This window comes from Protomyctophum parallelum (assembly GCF_964188405.1).
Source record: "Protomyctophum parallelum genome assembly, chromosome: 21".
Taxonomy (NCBI): domain Eukaryota; kingdom Metazoa; phylum Chordata; class Actinopteri; order Myctophiformes; family Myctophidae; genus Protomyctophum; species Protomyctophum parallelum.
Genome location: NC_139713.1, coordinates 21,266,668 through 21,283,530, shown reverse-complemented (window position 1 = coordinate 21,283,530; position 16,863 = coordinate 21,266,668). Strand labels below are relative to the sequence as shown.

General features: G+C 45.5%; 1 protein-coding gene across 2 annotated transcripts in view; it reads right to left on the bottom strand.

The window, feature by feature from the left end:
- Positions 1–16,863, bottom strand: part of whrna (whirlin a) — a 181,474-nt gene that overhangs the window by 34,365 nt on the left and 130,246 nt on the right. Inside the window, exons 6-8 of one of the 2 annotated variants that reach the window (XM_083793195.1) lie at positions 6,976–7,191; positions 3,470–3,703; positions 810–842 (exon numbers count right to left, since the gene is read on the bottom strand). In XM_083793195.1, the coding sequence (XP_083649321.1) occupies positions 810–842; positions 3,470–3,703; positions 6,976–7,191 (483 nt within the window). The remainder of the gene's footprint in view (positions 1–809; positions 843–3,469; positions 3,704–6,975; positions 7,192–16,863) is intronic. The other variant, XM_083793196.1, reaches the window with a different exon arrangement.

The window sequence follows — 16,863 nt, the reverse complement described above, 5'->3', positions numbered from 1 at the left end:
TCTGCCAACCTGGGGGGGCAGCGGACTGACCTCATGCCTCCTCCTATGCATGAGGAGTCCAAGTTGCTTCTTTGGTTACATTGTTTTGTACACTTGAGTTACAAATGGATACATTAACTGGGGATTTATCCTCCGTACTGGGCTGAACGCAATTTGAAGCAGTATTTGAAGCAGCTACTGTGCAGATCACGGACAGTAAACGCTCATGTGCGCACGCACGCATGCACACCCACACACACACACACACACACACACACACACCCACGCTCAATGCTCACACGTCCACGCAGCATACTAAAATGTTGAGTACTGTAGATCACCAGATGTACGAATCACGCGCGCGTGTGCGCATGCGCATTTTAGGATACAGCACACAAGGATAAGTGTCTTTCTTTGAATATACCACCTTATGTTTAACAATATAGCCTGCATTCACAGTAGGCTAGATATTCATTTGCTGCCACTCTCTTAGTAAGGGGTGTGGGAACAAATTATACTAAAACATGCATTGGAAAACAAACGACTTCACTTCAAACAAAACCACACTGATATTTGATCTATGTACACGTACAGTGTGCGTGTGTGCATGTTTATGCATGTTTATGTTATGTACCCATATGAATGTGTGTGTGTGTTTGTGTGTATGTTTGAGTGTGTTTGTGTGTATGTTTGGGTGTGTTTGTGTGTATGTCTGGGTGTGTTTGTGTGTATGTTTGAGTGTGTTTGTGTGTATGTTTGAGTGTGTTTGAGTGTGTTTGTGTGTATGTTTGAGTGTTTGTGCACAGACCACTCTAGGCAGAGATTCCTACCTCCATTATATCTATCAGCCACAGCAGTCCTTCCTATAGCATGTGATAAAGGACGGGAGGGGTAGGTTAATGTTGTGGCAGGCCTTATGCAGTCAAACAGTATCAGTAATAACAATAGATCATGTTTCAAAATGTATCAAAAATGTCTCTCTCTCTGAATATACATACAGTATATACACGCACGCACACATTTTTGCACACGTTATTTAAATAAATTATTTATGTTTGGCAGATAAATAGAACATTTCTGGCGACATGAAAGCCACTTCTCAACACCATTGCACTGTTCGCTCGGGACCAGTTGTGGAGGTTGTCTGTGATCTCAGGACCAGAATAGTTTTTCATTTTTCGTTTCCAGGGGGAGAAAGAAAAAGAAAACAAGGTGGTCTCTACATAATTGCACATAGCACATCCATCCACGCAGTATTTAAATGATGTTATAACACAAACACAGGGCCCTATCTTACTAAAATAGTACGGTGTGTCCAGAAACAAAATTGTTTAGGCATAAAGGGTGAGGTGGCTCGCAAGATAGGAGGGTGCATGCGCATAGCAGCTGGTATAGATACCGTTCATGATATAAACCACACATGGGCAACTGACGGCCCAGGGGCCACATGGCGGCAGTGGCTCAGGGGTAGAGTGGCCGGATGGGAACCACAAGGTTGCCAGTTCAAACCCGGGCTCGACCAGAGTTCGTGTCGAAGTGTCCTTGAGCAAGACACTGAACCCCTAATTGCTCCAGATGTGCAGGTTGGTGCCTTGCATGCATGGTTTACTCTGTCATTTTGAAATGTCTATGGGAAAAATGCATGGGAGCGGGACTGTGACGCTATATATCAGTGAGAGCACATGAGATTAAGGTGAGTATCAGTGCATGTCAGGTTCAACCACACAGTCCACAAAAGGTCACTTTCACTGGTATATAATTCACACCATGTCCATGAGGAAGAGCAAAAGTCTAAACTATAGCCTTTGATTTTCTTATTTTTTTTATCCCACAATTTTGCAACCCATTTTTTCACCCAGTGTCAATTATCTAATGTAATAAATTGACCTCATGCTTCCTTCTATGCATGAGGAGTCCAAGCTGCTTCCTTTCACCTGACAGGGGAGAGTTTCCCCGGCCGGACGTAGCGCGTGGAAGGAACACGTTATTCCGACCAGTTCCTTTCCCCTCCATCAGGCGCCCCGGCTAGCCAGGGGGAGGTAGTTTAGAGACCAGGATTACTGCATGTTTTTTGTGAGGGTATACCTATTACCTACCCTAGGGGACACGGGGAGAACATGCAAACTCCACACAGAAAGGCCCTTTCGTCAACCCCGCCTCGGGTATGGGCACTGATGACGCGGAGGAGAGAACACAAACACGTCTCCAGCGCCCAAGCTATAGCCTTTGATGACATGCCTTGTTCAACAGATGTAGTCGGGTGGAAGCTGGCCATAAACCTGGTGGGCTGGCCCTTGATACAGTGATCTCCATCCCGTGCAGAGTGCACTGCACTGCAAAGCTGGAATGTATAATCTCCGTGGCAAACAAAGACAGCTGCAGCTCTGCGGTGTGAGACCTCTTCTGCCAAATTGACAGAGCACGACCTGGCAAAGCATTTATAAAGCAACTTTGAGTAGCCTATCTTTGGCAATGTTTCACCCAAGGAGCCCCACTCTCCGCTGGCCACCACCGCGACCAGTATTTATTTCCCGCGCACGCACGCCGGCACGTGTCCTCTTTTTGGGAATTCAGACCCTATTTTACCTGATAAAGTTAGTTTTTTCTTCTTAGCGGCCATTGCTTGTGAAATGTCAATCTTTGGGGTAGTGTCAATAAGTTTGGGGGAAAATACAGACAATGTTTTTGTTCCAGGGACCTCCAGAAGCAAAGATTTGAGTTTCCTGAGGCAGATCTAATGGGGAGGGGCAGGCTATTCCAGAGCCTGGGGGCAGTGCAGCAAACCCCTGGTTATATACACAGAGCCACTGATCAGATCTTTCTACATCCTCTCCAGAACCCAAAGGTGTTTTAGCCACAAGAATACGTTATCCCAGCTTTTTTTTTTTTTTTTTTTTTTTTTTGCGGCTTACGCCTTTTATTGATTTTTTTTGAAGGGACAGACAGTAGGCTGACAGGAAACGGGAGAGAGATGGGGGGATGACATGCAGTAAAGGCCGTGTCGGGTCCGGGAGTCGAACCCGCGGCACACTGCGACTGGATCACCAGTCCGGTGCCCAGACCGTTACGCTACGGCCAGGGCCAGTTATCCCAGCTTTAACATCAAAAGAAAAAACACAATCGCCTGGAGCAAAGCAAATCTCATGGCACCCACCCCAATATGGGGTGGGTCACACACAGACGCGAGTGTGTTGCAATATAAAGTACACACACACACACACACACACACACACACACACACACACACACACACACACACACACACACACACACACACACACACACACACACACACACACACACACACACACAGACAGACACACACAGAGACAGTAAGAAAAACAAGCCTGAGGATTTTAAATGTGCAGATTCCATTTCAGATTCAGGACAGGAGCAGTGCGATTATCAGAGCTTACAAAAAGCTTACTTTTGGTATACTTTAAGTACATTATGAGGCCATAATACTTTTCCCCAACACGGCTCTTCTTACCCGCGCTGAGCTGAGGGTGGTGTTGGTCATGTAGCTGGCTGACGACGAGGTCAGGGTGTCCGGGTAGGACACCATGGACAGCGAGTCGGTGTGGAGGGCCGGGCCCCCTCCTCCTCCTCCCGCGCCCTGCTGCCGGGCCTTCAGCGCCTGGATCTCACGTCGCAGCACCAGCTCGTCGAAGCGCTCCAAATCCTGCGGTGTCACCAGGCCTCGAACCTCAGACAGCAGGTTGAACTGCGGGGAGAAGTCGTGTCGATGTGGAAAAGATTATACCTATATAGTCCTTGACAAGTAAAGCAAGCATTATAGAAGCCGTACCTAACTGTAGGGGTCAATATGTTTTGTTTGCTATTATGTAGTAGTGTGATATTATATAAAATAAATCTACAAAAAGGTGCACAAATCTCCAGTAGGAGGCACATCTCCAGGTGTGTGCGTGCGTGCGTGTGTGCGTGCGTGCGTGCGTGTGCATGAAATTGAAAAGGCACAGGCAATGGGGGAAGGTAAATTACTCATTACATCATCAAGGTGCAACCAGAGTGACAGGCTGCGCTATGGAGACAAATCTTTGTTTGGGCAGTGAACACACTGAAAGGTAGCGAGGCATATTGTCATCACTATAGGAAAAACATGAAGTTTGTGCCGTGTGCGCCGTGTGCGGTGCGGTGCACCGTGTGCGCCGTGTGCGGTGCTGTGCGCCGTGTGCGCCGTGTGCGGTGCTGTGCGCCGTGTGCGCCGTGTGCGGTGCGGTGCGCCGTGTGCGCCGTGTGCGGTGCTGTGCGCCGTGTGCGCCGTGTGCGGTGCTGTGCGCCGTGTGCGGTGCTGTGCGCCGTGTGCGCCGTGTGCGGTGCTGTGCGCCGTGTGCGGTGCTGTGCGCCGTGTGCGCCGTGTGCGGTGCTGTGCGCCGTGTGCGCCGTGTGCGGTGCGGTGCGCCGTGTGCGCCGTGTGCGGTGCTGTGCGCCGTGTGCGGTGCTGTGCGCCGTGTGCGCCGTGTGCGCTGCTGTGCGCCGTGTGCGCCGTGTGCGGTGCTGTGCGCCGTGTGCGGTGCTGTGCGCCGTGTGCGGTGCTGTGCGCCGTGTGCGCCGTGTGCGGTGCGGTGCTGTGCGGTGCTGTGCGGTGCGGTGCGCGCCGTGTGCGGTGCTGTGTGCGCCGTGTGCGGTGCTGTGTGCGCCGTGTGCGGTGCTGTGCGCGCCGTGTGCGGTGCGGTGCGCGCGACCCTCCCAGCTCCAATTATGTAAGAGGCTGTGGAGTTCTATGAACACATTTCTGTCAGTGTTCAATGCTCTGTGTAATTTGCAATGTGTGACATTGCGGCTCCACATGTTGACGGTCAATTGTACATAAAACTGAAGAGTAATGGCATGTCGGATGAGATGTTACAAGACTGTATTTGAAAGACCTGTGTGTGTGACTGTGTGTGTGTGTGCGTGTGCGTGTGCGTGTCACTGCATGAGATGGAGAAATAAGACGGATTGATCTCACATACTGCAGAGACAATTCCCTGGTTATTTATTGTAAATATAAATGGTGCATTTATATACCACCTTTATCCGAGACGCTTTAAGGTCCTTTCAAACGGGCAGTGATTTAACGCGCCTATAGTTCATTTTCAATGATTTTTCAGTGTTTATTTTTTCTGTACGCGCCGAGAAGTCGAGGGGCTATGTGGGCACGGCCCCGTGAAATTGTCGCACGGCGTGCTGGTTTCGTGCACACGCCCGCGACTCATCGATGGCGGAGGCAATTGCACCATGCAAGGCAATTATTCACAGAAACAGCATAGTTGTCGTTGACCAATCTGAAAGAATATTTGAGAATTGCCCTTTAGGCACAATGCACCAGAAATGCTGATTAGCATACAGGCAGACACAAGACAAATTCTCACACACACACACACACACACACACACACACACACACACACACACACACACACACACACACACACACACACACACACACACACACACACACACACACACACACAGACACACAGACATGGTTGAAAACCTTCATTTGTGAGATTTTAAAACAAAATAGAAGTTACATCAAACATTTAAACTGCTTTTAAGTTGAATAGCTCCAGTTGGAACGGATTTATCATTCCAACAATGATCAGGATCATTTTAGAGGCAGGCGGCATAAAGACATATTGTTCAATACTCTGGGTGGAGTTTTCACCCTCCCTCTTTTTTATTTATTTTTTCCCATCTCTCTGTCATTTTATGGTTACACGCAAAATTCCACGATCGAGAATGACTGATCTGTCAATTCGCTGTGCATGCACCATGTGCTAGCCCAAATTACCTTGCAATTCATCCTTTACGATGTGATTATCACACATGTGCTTTCATTGCTGCTGAAACGATACTATGTCGTTCAGAGCCATCTCTCGTAAGTGGTACAATATTTTCCCAGTATACTCAATGGATTTATCGATACAGTACTGTTGTATAATAGTTTTTGCTCTGTCTACAAGCTCACAACGCTTCATGATGCGATGTGACACCGCCGCATGCTTATCCCATTTTGGGCGGGAACCCCTTTTGGTGTTTTAAACATTATGTTATAATCTAGCTATTGAAAAATAGCAGATCTACAAGCTCATAGCGCGCCACCGAGTGGTGCGCTACGAGCTTGTAGGTCTGCTATTTCTTTTTTCAATCGTGAAAATGTGGCGCAAATCCTGACAGAAAACTGTCAGGCCTAAATGGGTTATAGATAAGCTATTTTTGGTGAGCGAAACCACCAAGTATGAATTAGGCCACAGCAGTGCCAGTAAAGAACACAAGAAAGCTTCTCCTGGGACATTCGAATAACAATACACTTTTGATACATCATGCTTTTTATTGGGTGAGTCCACCAAGGAAAAAAGCCTTGGCATAAATCTAGAAAGATAGTCTCACAAAACATGGCAGCCGAGTGATGAATGTGTGTAGGGAATAAAGCATTACAAGATAGGGCAAAAACGGTGGCAGCCATATATAACAAAAAAGAAAAACCATACATGTGCTAAAACATAACACACACACACACACACACACACACATAAAATGTAATGTATACCGCACACAGATATCCTTCATCCCTGACCTTTGCCAGTGGTGTAAAGTAACTAAGTACATTTACTCAAGGATTGTTACTTGAGTAATTTCCAATACTTTTACTTCTAAAAGATCCAAATCTCAGATCCAAATATTGTACATTTGCTCCACTATATTTATTTTAAAACTTGAGTTAGTACTTACTTTGTAGGATTTGATTATTGTTACAAAACATTTCGGCAATTTGAAAATAGTCGATATGATTTTCAAAATGGATTTTTATACAACAAATTGTAATAAACAAAATAATAATGAGTACTTACTTATACTACTACTACTAATACTTTTGCACTCTCACTCGAGTACATTTTGAATTTCCGGACTTTTACTCGTATAACAGACAGCATTTCCACATATCGATACTTTTCTTTGACTAAAACGTGGTACTTTTCCCACCACTGACCTTTGCGTGCGTGTTGAGCAGCTCGAACAAGGCCATGACCAGCTGCTCCACGCCCACGTGTCCGTCCCGGTACTCCTCCACGTAGTAGCCCATGGTCTGCCTCTCCGTCTCCGTCAGCAGGTGGCGGGCCTGCTCCTCCAGCATGGCACGGGTCTGGTTCACCATGCTGGACAGGGTCACCTGAGAGCCACCGCACACAGAACTGTAGAACACAGGCTGGGGTGGATGGATGGAAGGGTGACGGAGAAGAGAGGAAGGAGAAGAGAGATGATGATTATTATTATTATGATTAACCCATTTTGACCTGAGATCATGTTCTAAAAATGTCTTCTACATCCTGACAGTTTTCTGAAAAAGCTATGTTTCTATGTCAGTCGTTCTTTGATTTTTCAAAAATAGCAGACCTACAAGCTCGTAGCGCGCCACTCGGTGGCGCGCTATGAGCTTGTAGATCTGCTATTTTTCAATAGCTAAAGCATAACATAACGCTAACACCAAAAGGGGTTCCCGCCCAAAATGGGTTCAAATGGGCGCACGCCAAGATCACTGCAATTCTCTGCATTTATCATTCCAGCGGGACTTTGACGTACCCTATACGCCAAAACTCACGTTAGGTCGGGCGCTGTCGTACGCTTTGTCTGCTAGCGGAGCAGCATTTTCTGAGCAGCTGAAAGGCATCTAAACATACAGTAAGTATTCACTCCTAGAATGTCTCTAGCTATAAAACCAATAAATATTATACATGTGGAAAAAAATTGTAAAGGCATGCATCGACGATATGAGATAGGAGATTTCCAACTGTACAAGCAATTAAAATCGCACAATTAAAAACAATATGCAATGGTATGGCGTTAGGGGCTTAATCATTCACCCATTTAAATAAGTGGGTTAAATAAGTCATTCAGATAAATTGCAGGTCCGGTCATCTGAATCAGATAGGCTGAGCGCTTATGCGAGATCATTTATGCGAGATCATTTTCGGGAGTCGGGACCGGGTCGGGCGCCGCTGTTTAAATCTTTTCATGGACATGCATCCCAACCATCACACACACCAGCCTTCATCCATATTTATGCATTCATTCATCAATCAGTGATCACGCCATAAACGTTGATTATGAGTTTCTGGCTCCCTTGTCACTGTTGCCAGCTAGCTCTCTTCAACGTGCCGTCATTACCGTGGCAGTCCCACTCAGGGGGGGTCGTGACTGCTTTAACGTGCAGTGCACTGCATGTGCACTTCTTAACCCATTCTGACCTGAGATCAGATTCATACGAGGTTTCCGCCGGACACACACTGGTCTGATGAACCCATTCTTACCTGAGATCAGATTCTAAAAATGTCAGTCGCTCTTCGATTTTTCAAAAATAGCAGACCTACAAGCTCGTATCGCGCCACTCGGTGGCGCGATATGAGCTTGTAGATCTGCTATTTTTCAATAGCTAAAGCATAACATGATGCCGACACCAAAATGGGTGCCCGTTCAGAATGGGTTAAGTCTGGGTTAAATTAATATAGCCTATACAAACGTATTCCATTCATGGCGATTGTGACGAACTGTGATGTGAGTCATGTAGCCTACTACTTGACAAAGGCTGTAGCCTCACGGAATAATCCTACTGGCAAGCACAGTGGTGTTTCTTTCCAGTGTGCCAAAGTGTACACTTGCGTGCATGTGTGTGTGTGCGTGCGTGCGCAGACTTGACAGGCAAGCGAGGCGAGAGGGCTAAGCTATGGTCTTATTGGCTTTCCATGTGTTGTTTGGTCGTATTCCAGTTATTCATGTTGTAACATCGGGGAGCTATACGCTGGGATCATCTGTTCAATCACTTCATTAATGCCATGCCGACGTGACCGTATGCCAAAACCCACACTCGAAATTTAAGGCAGAATTTACACTCCATTGATAAATGAGGGCCTTAAGCCCTATATATAGGCTACTTCGTTGTAAAAATAAACAGTAAAAATAGCAAAAAATAACACACAAAAATAAAATACACATCACATTCCGTGCTCAGCCATTCAAATCATCACATTCCGTGCCACCGGCTAGCGTCCCTCAAAAACAATAATAATTAAATGGAAAAGTATATAAATTGCCATTAATGACAAATATGGACACCAGCATACTGCACTGTGTCATAAGTAAGTCTCAAGTCTTATATAACCATTGGGTTTCAAGTGAGTTGGGTGCCGCTTTAGGGGTTGCTCTGGTGCCACAGCACGCTTGGAAAATTCAAAGTTCACGTTAAACCGGTTTGGGTGGGGGCTTGGGAGCGCCCCCAGCCCCCCAAAATCACTGTTTCCCGGTCTAGTCAGGTCACAATAACACTATTTCTAATTCTGGTACTTATTTCCTTCCACAATAGTAAATACTCAAGAACAGTTTTCAGTTTGGTTCGGCAAGAGCGAAATTAATAAGGCACTTTCTCCTATGAATTAAGTCACTCGAGCAGGTGCTCAGGTAACAGTTGGCTGTGTGTGTGTGCCTGGTGATAAGCATGCCCTTTCTGCCCATGGGTTAATATGGCAGCTGACCAATCTGCACAACCTAAAGAGCCACCATGTGATTTAGGTGGTGCCGTAAGCAGCAGAGTGAAAAACCACAGCAGTGGTTCCAAGAATGGCTGCATACATACATAGCCAGCCAACAAAAGTAAGGCGTGACACACCTTCCATGTTCTGAGCAAACGCTCACCCCGGCCCACACGGTCCACAGCGGGACTGTGGACTATATACACCTTTTGACATTAATGTTACTCTATTAAATAAAAGTGTTCCTCAAATGCTTTGTCATCATATCTTTGTGACAATGATGACAAAATAGCACCAGGGTGGCAGCACGGGCACGGTGGTGCAGTGCATGGTTAGCAGCACTGTTGCTTCTCAACAAGAAGGTCCTTCCTGTGTTCGACCGCCGGCCGGGGTGACCTTTCTGTGTGGAGTTTGCATGTCCTCCCACATGTTTGCGTTGGCTTTCCTCCCACACCAAACAACATGCATGCTGGACACGTATTCCTTCCCAGTGTCATAGACGCATACCGGCATTGAGGACAGCATGTCTGTCTGTCTGTCTGTCTGTCTGTCTGTCTGTCTGTCTGTCTGTCTGTCTGTCTGTCTGTCTGTCTGTCTGTGTGCGAGAGAGAGAGGGGGGGGGGGGCTAAAGACAGGGAGAGAGGAAAAGAAGGTGGAAGGTCATGATGGAGCGGCAGGTAGTGAAGGGAGGATGAATGAACAGGTGAAGAGGAGTAATTGGTTGGAAAGAGTGGAAGGTGGAGCGGAAGTAACATGGGACAAATGAAAGGCTGGTTCTGACAAGTACAGGAAAAGCAAATGGAGAGAGAGAGAGAGAGAGAGAGAGAGAGAGAGAGAGAGAGAGAGACAGGGGAACGGGTGGGGTAGAAGCATGGAGGGAGGGAGATATAATATGGGGGGGAGGGGAGAGAGTTGGTACGGAAAATACGGACGGTTGAGAAGACGGGTTTAGGACATAAAGGTCAGAGTGTGGGGGAATGCAGTGAAGAGGATGACAGAGGGAGAGGAACGCATTAGGGGGTACTGTAGAGAGGAGGGGGGTCCTCAGGACGGTTGGTTCGGAGGAGGAGGAGGTGGGAGGAGGAGGGAGGACTGAGGAGGAGGGAGGAAGGAGATAAGAACGAACAGAAAAGCATGAAGGAGCGAGAGAAAGGGAGAGGAATGAAAATGTGTACCAGAAAGAGGAGCAGGCAGATAAGGACGGATACAAAGGAGGTGACAGAGGGAGGGGGAAACTAAACAAAAAGACGTGAAGATGATTCACAGGTAGGTGAGAGAGAGAGCGAGAGCAAGAGCGAGAGCGAGAGCGAGAGAGCGAGAGCGAGAGAAATGTCAGAATGTGTAACCGCAGGGACACCCAGGGGTGAAGACTGGATGAGAGGAGACAAAAGCAGGAGAATAAAAGGAATATGAATCACACATGCGTGTGCTGAACTATAAAGCACTCACGCACTCATCCCAAATGTATAAATTATCATTCCTACACACTTCCTCCTTTCTGACTGCCTTGCTATCATCCATTATACCAATTAATGCAGCCATTGCCACAGGGAGCTCCTTTACTAGCCACCGCAGTACACTGACAAAGTGCAGTTGGTTTAACTAAAATAATATATACTGTAAAGGTTAATTTCTACACCTCCTGGCCTCTATAGTTTGAGACCGGTATAACAAAAACGTTTATCGGCAGCACACTTCATGGTTTTAGAGGCACTTGAACTAGGCACTAAAGGGGTACATATAGGCGTAATGAAAAAGGCGCTGCAGATTCTGCATGTTAGGGCCATCATCCTCTCAAATTCTGTTCCCACTCACTTTATTTTTATTCCAGCGATCTGCTAGCTAGCGTACCCTTTGTCTAGCAAAGACATCCTTTCAAAGCCACATACTGTAGCTTCCGGGTTCCGTATGTGCAAGTGTGTGCGTGAGTGTTAATGTGTCATGTGAAAAAAATTGTCAGTGTAAGTAAAGCCTTGGGAACCAATGGCTCCCGAACCATGTGGTCCAATGGTCAGCATCCTATTGCCATGTTCCGGTAGCATGTACGAGTCTCCCCCTGGACATGACACTGTATGTCACAGGGAGTTACCCCCCAGTCCAACCCTCGATGCTGAGGGCCAAGCTGGAAGGCATTGGGTACCATTTGTATTACCATTTAGATTGAGCCCCCGACCTCCCACTCTCTCAATGCAGACACTCTAAACACAAGGCCACTGAGCTGGTTAATTAGTCAAAATCGTCAGTGTTCATTTATACAGTTGTAACTCTGAAAGCTTCTCAGAAAACTTCTACGTTTATACTGGTGTGTGTGTGTGTGTGTGTGTGTGTGTGTGTGTGTGTGTGTGCCGCGCCAAAGTGAGTTATAGCGCGCAAGAGACGGCGACAGCTGTATACGTCACGACAATTAAGATCAGCAGCATGTTCTCTGGCGTGCCGCCTCTTCCTCATCTTCACTTTGTAACGGCAGCAAGTTGTTCTGCATCTCCCCGCGGAGCCAACAGGCCCAAGGTGAACCTTTCAGCGATACAGTACCCTGCCTGAATCTTAATCACCCACCTGCTTTACCAGCTGCATTTGTACTCACCATTCGCATCCCTTTTATAAGCCAAGGTCACTATGGTGGCGTGACACAAACAGGAGGGGGAGGGGGGGGGGGGGATGAACAATAATTATGTTATTGTCATGTCAGATCGTGGAGCAGATGTTTTGTTTTATGAAGCTAATGAAATTTTACTCCACTGATGGGAAAACAGCCCGCAGTGTGGCTAATGGTGCTCTGTGGTTTATCGTTAATGGTCATTCAAAACATGGGCGGTCCACTTGCTGGAGCTGGGCCATCTCTGCAGTCATTCTTGGTCTCTGGCGGCATCCACATCAGATAAGGTGACCAGCCACTTTATCGCTGTGGGCTATACAAATTACAACTGACCACATGGGCAATCGATGAAGATTCATGGGAGAAACCAAACAACTGGGCAACAAGGTCTAATCTCGGATACAAAAGGAGGAAAACACACCGTTATGGCAAAGGTGCCGACCACGGTGAGGAGAACGTTTTTTTTGGAACGTCGTTTCTCAATGTCGCCTCTCTGGAACACCATCGGTCCAAATGGACCCTTACAGGTCACAATCTCAGAGCAAAGCACCGAGAAATTTACAGCGTACTATAGCGTAGATCGGGGTCCTATGGGTTCAAATGGTGTTATCAAACAAGGGGTCCGTGGCGGCGTGGCCTAATGCATATCAAACAGGGATGCCATTGTATTATTAATTGCTGTAATACAACTTCTACAATTATAAATTTGAACTTCAGACTTCAGACATTCTAATTAATGGCTCTACCGTAAAGTACAGTAGAGCAGAGCATATGGATTGTGCACAGTCAAGTGAAAGTGCTTTATAAATAAAATGTACTTCCTTACTCACTGATGTGCGGTTTATTAATCTGTGCCTGGCCAGACACAATGGTCTCGCTCTTGAAAATGTCTTACATTTAACATTGGTAGATGAGCAGACATAAAATCGTACACGTTTTACAATTCACTGTTAGCCATCGTCATACTATGGAGCGCAAAACAGATCATGAGTCAAAACAGGTTGAGCAGCTCAGTAATGTAATTAATTTAACTCCAAATGGACTACACTCTTGGAGTAAAATTAACATTATGGATTCTATTGTAATGTACTACATAGATCAGCCTTTCATGAATTAATCAATTGCTACTCATGTAACTATGAATGTTTAATCATAATGGCGTAAATATGATATGTAAACCTCTTCAGCAGAAACCAACACCTACCACTAACAAAGAAAGCAGAGGATTGTTTGTATTCTCGTTCTCCATTTTGCTGTCTCTGTCTCTTTCCCTTTCACCAGCTACTATTGCCAGCTTGACATAACAGGAACCACATATTCAAGATTTTCTGCCCAAAATAAAATCACCATTTGAAGCAGCACTGTACCACCAGTACAAAGACAAATGCAATACTATAAAAAAGAGGGGGAAAAAAGCAAATTCTATGCGATGACAAATTTGGTATTTGGCATTTAAAATATATCATCCATGTGCAACCACGCAAGCTGAGATGAACTGAGCCGTACTACACATTCGACAGAGGGAAAACATATTACATTTGCAACATTTTGCCACTCTACAAAACATATCAAGTAAATGAGAAAATCCAACCAGGCCACACATAGGCAGTTCATCAGCGTGTTGGTGGTGTACACCACGTCTTCCATAGCTGCTACAGTCTGTCAGAAGATTAGTGTGTGAGATGAAGACACAGATGTTTCCACCACACCACACAGTAACGCCCGGCGCCGCCCGCTTTTCTGACTATGACAAATGTGCCCAAGTGTGTTTTTGTGTCCCTATTTTGTTTTCACAATCCCATGCTCTCTCTCTCTCCCTCTTTCTCTCTCTCTCACATTACTCCCAGGAAATGTAACACTATTTTCTTTGAGAACGCCAAAGAAGTTAGAGTGTGAGGTGTGTGCCAAGAGAAGAAAGCTATATGGGAAAGCTATAAAAATCGATTCCGCAAGAAGTTAGTACAGATTGGCTTTGACCTTGCAGGAGCTAACCTGGTATTAAAAGCCAAGGGCCTCCAGATGGGACATGTCCTACTCCAATTCCAATCCAACTTTATTTAAAAGCACATTTAAAAACAACAGAGTTGACCAAAGTGCTGTACAGTAGGCAAAAAAAAAAAAGAAAGTGTCCGAGTGTGCCTTGATTTAACGGTCTCAGGACGGAAAATGAATATATATACTGTACATACATACACGCATATATGGAGATATATCTGTATTCTGTCCGTCAGATATGCCCGTGTCCCTTTTATATGTATGTAATAATACTGACATTATTAACTGGCCTCCAAGCACTAATAATGGCTACTGCACTAAGTAATCTAACTATACTTAATTCTAGACATTGCCTTTTCAGAATGCGTCATCAGAAGCATTCTGAGCTGTGATTGGCTAAGCATTGCATAATGGGTGTTCCACATGAGCCATTCTAAGTGTCAGAGGGAGAGACGGGGACAGAGAGGTGTGGATAGAGAAAGTACACTACACTACAGTGCACTACAGAGTAGTAGAGAAAGTACACTACACTACAGTGCACAAATAGTAGAGAAAGTACACTACACTACAGTGCACTAGAGAAAGTACACTACACTACACTACAGTGCACTACAGAGTAGTAGAAAAAGTACACCACACTGTTGTAATATACAACATGCTGTGTACTGATACTTGGTACTTGAATATGCAATGTACTTATATGTATTGTGCACTGCCTGAACTGTAACATACTTTAGAGCTGTGTTAGGGCACGCTGAAGGCCGCGTGCTGCAGGCAATGATTGTGATGTCTAGTCAGTGACGTCATTAGGACATGAAGTATCCAAGCTATATATGATTCTGTATGTGTAATAAACTGTGTGAATGTATTAATGTGACCAAGCCTTTGTGTATGTCTGTCTGTCCGCCGCCGTAACCATGGAAAGGTCAAAGGTCGTCACACACCAGAACCAGACGAGGGTCCAAAGCTTAGAACAGAGTTTCATAACAAATGGTGTCAGAAAGTGCACTAGAGAAAGTACACTACACTACACTACAGTGCACTACAGAGTATAGTACTCTGTAGTAGACATACTTTATTGGCACACACCAAAAAGGAACGCTTACGCGTTTCGGCTATGCAGCCTTCATCAGAGCATGAAGGTTCGGTAAAAACATTATTTGTACCATTAAATCACAATGTAATATCTCACTCAGCCAGCTGTGTGCTGCCGATTGTGCAGAACGCAGAACCCAATCTCGAGTCAAGCTCTCGTAGCCCAGATGGATGGCCTCTTAGGCAGTTGTAAAAGAGATAGTGCATGCACAATGCACATCCCAAGGTGCTGGACAAATGACAGATCAACAGTAAAAAAGAAAATCACAGTGAGGGGCTGCCACATGACGTCACTGCTTAAAGCAAACATTAAAAGTCCATAGACTTGGCTGATGTCACGAGTGGGGTCCGTTTTTGTCTTTCTGAAAGCCAGACATTGGAGGGGAGCTTCAAAAGAGAATAACATAATCACACTTGTGTGAAGTGAGGGGCGTCTTATCGTAATACGTCATCATACACCACATTCTGTGTTCAGCCATCATCACTGTGGGGTACAAAACAGACACACAAAGATGGGCATAGGAAGGAGGGGCTAGTGCTTAAACCCATTCTGGGCGGGAACCTCTTTTTGGTGTTTTAAGCATTATGTTATACTTTAGCTATTGAATAATCGGGGCACTCGGTGCCGCACTATGAGCTTGTAGATCTGCTATTTTTGAAAACTCTTGAAAATGTGGCGCAAATCTTTGAATATATATACTTTCAGAGCGAATGTTTTTAACTCAAACCTTTGGTTATGGGAGGTCCCAACATATTTTCAGATGGGGGTCGACGGGCAATTTCATATATTTTTGGGGGTCCTTGACATGAAAATGTTTGTCTAAATGGGTTAAAAAAAGGGGTGTAATCTGGTATTAGTCCCAGTTATTATGCATGGTCTTCTCCCTGTTATGGACCAAGTATGGACAATAACGTCCTCCATTAGGGATTCAGAGTGTAATATTTATTGTGGCTTTAATCAGACTGGTCTCATGACATTGCATCTTACCGTTTATGTATATAAATAGTAATAATATGATGTATAGCCGCACACTCATTATAGATTTGCGTGTTGGATATTCAACATTTTTCAAGCATCAGTCTACAGGCACATCCTGCACAGATCTTTTTTTTATATATATAAATTCTTATCCCACGATTTTGTAACCCAGTTTTCTTTTCACCCAGTGCCAATTATCTAATGTAATCCTGGGCGCTACACTTCCTCTGCCAACCTGGGGGGGCAGCGGACTGACCTCATGCCTCCTTCTATGCATGAGGAGTCCAAGCTGCACAGATCTATCATAGGAGTTCATTGAACAAGTGGAACATCTGCAAGTGACAAATGTGACAGTATGTTTTTTGGGGGAGGAAGGGCGCTAGCCCAGCTTTGAGTGTTTATGTAAACAAACATTGAAAACAAAAGTGAGGACGCATGTAAGTGAGGACGCCAATCACTCTGGCGTGATTGGGTGCAAGATGTGCCATTGGTTGAAAATGAGATGATGTATGATGATAAGAGCGCCCCTCACTTCACACGAGTGTGATTTATTTTTATTGTTGCTAAAAGCTCATTCCCTGCCAAGTATGTTTTGACATATCTTTGTGTTTTTTTGTTGAGGGGTGCTAGCCCCTCCTATATACTGTACAGCTTTTGTCCCCTCACGTCTCATATTTGCCATTGACAATG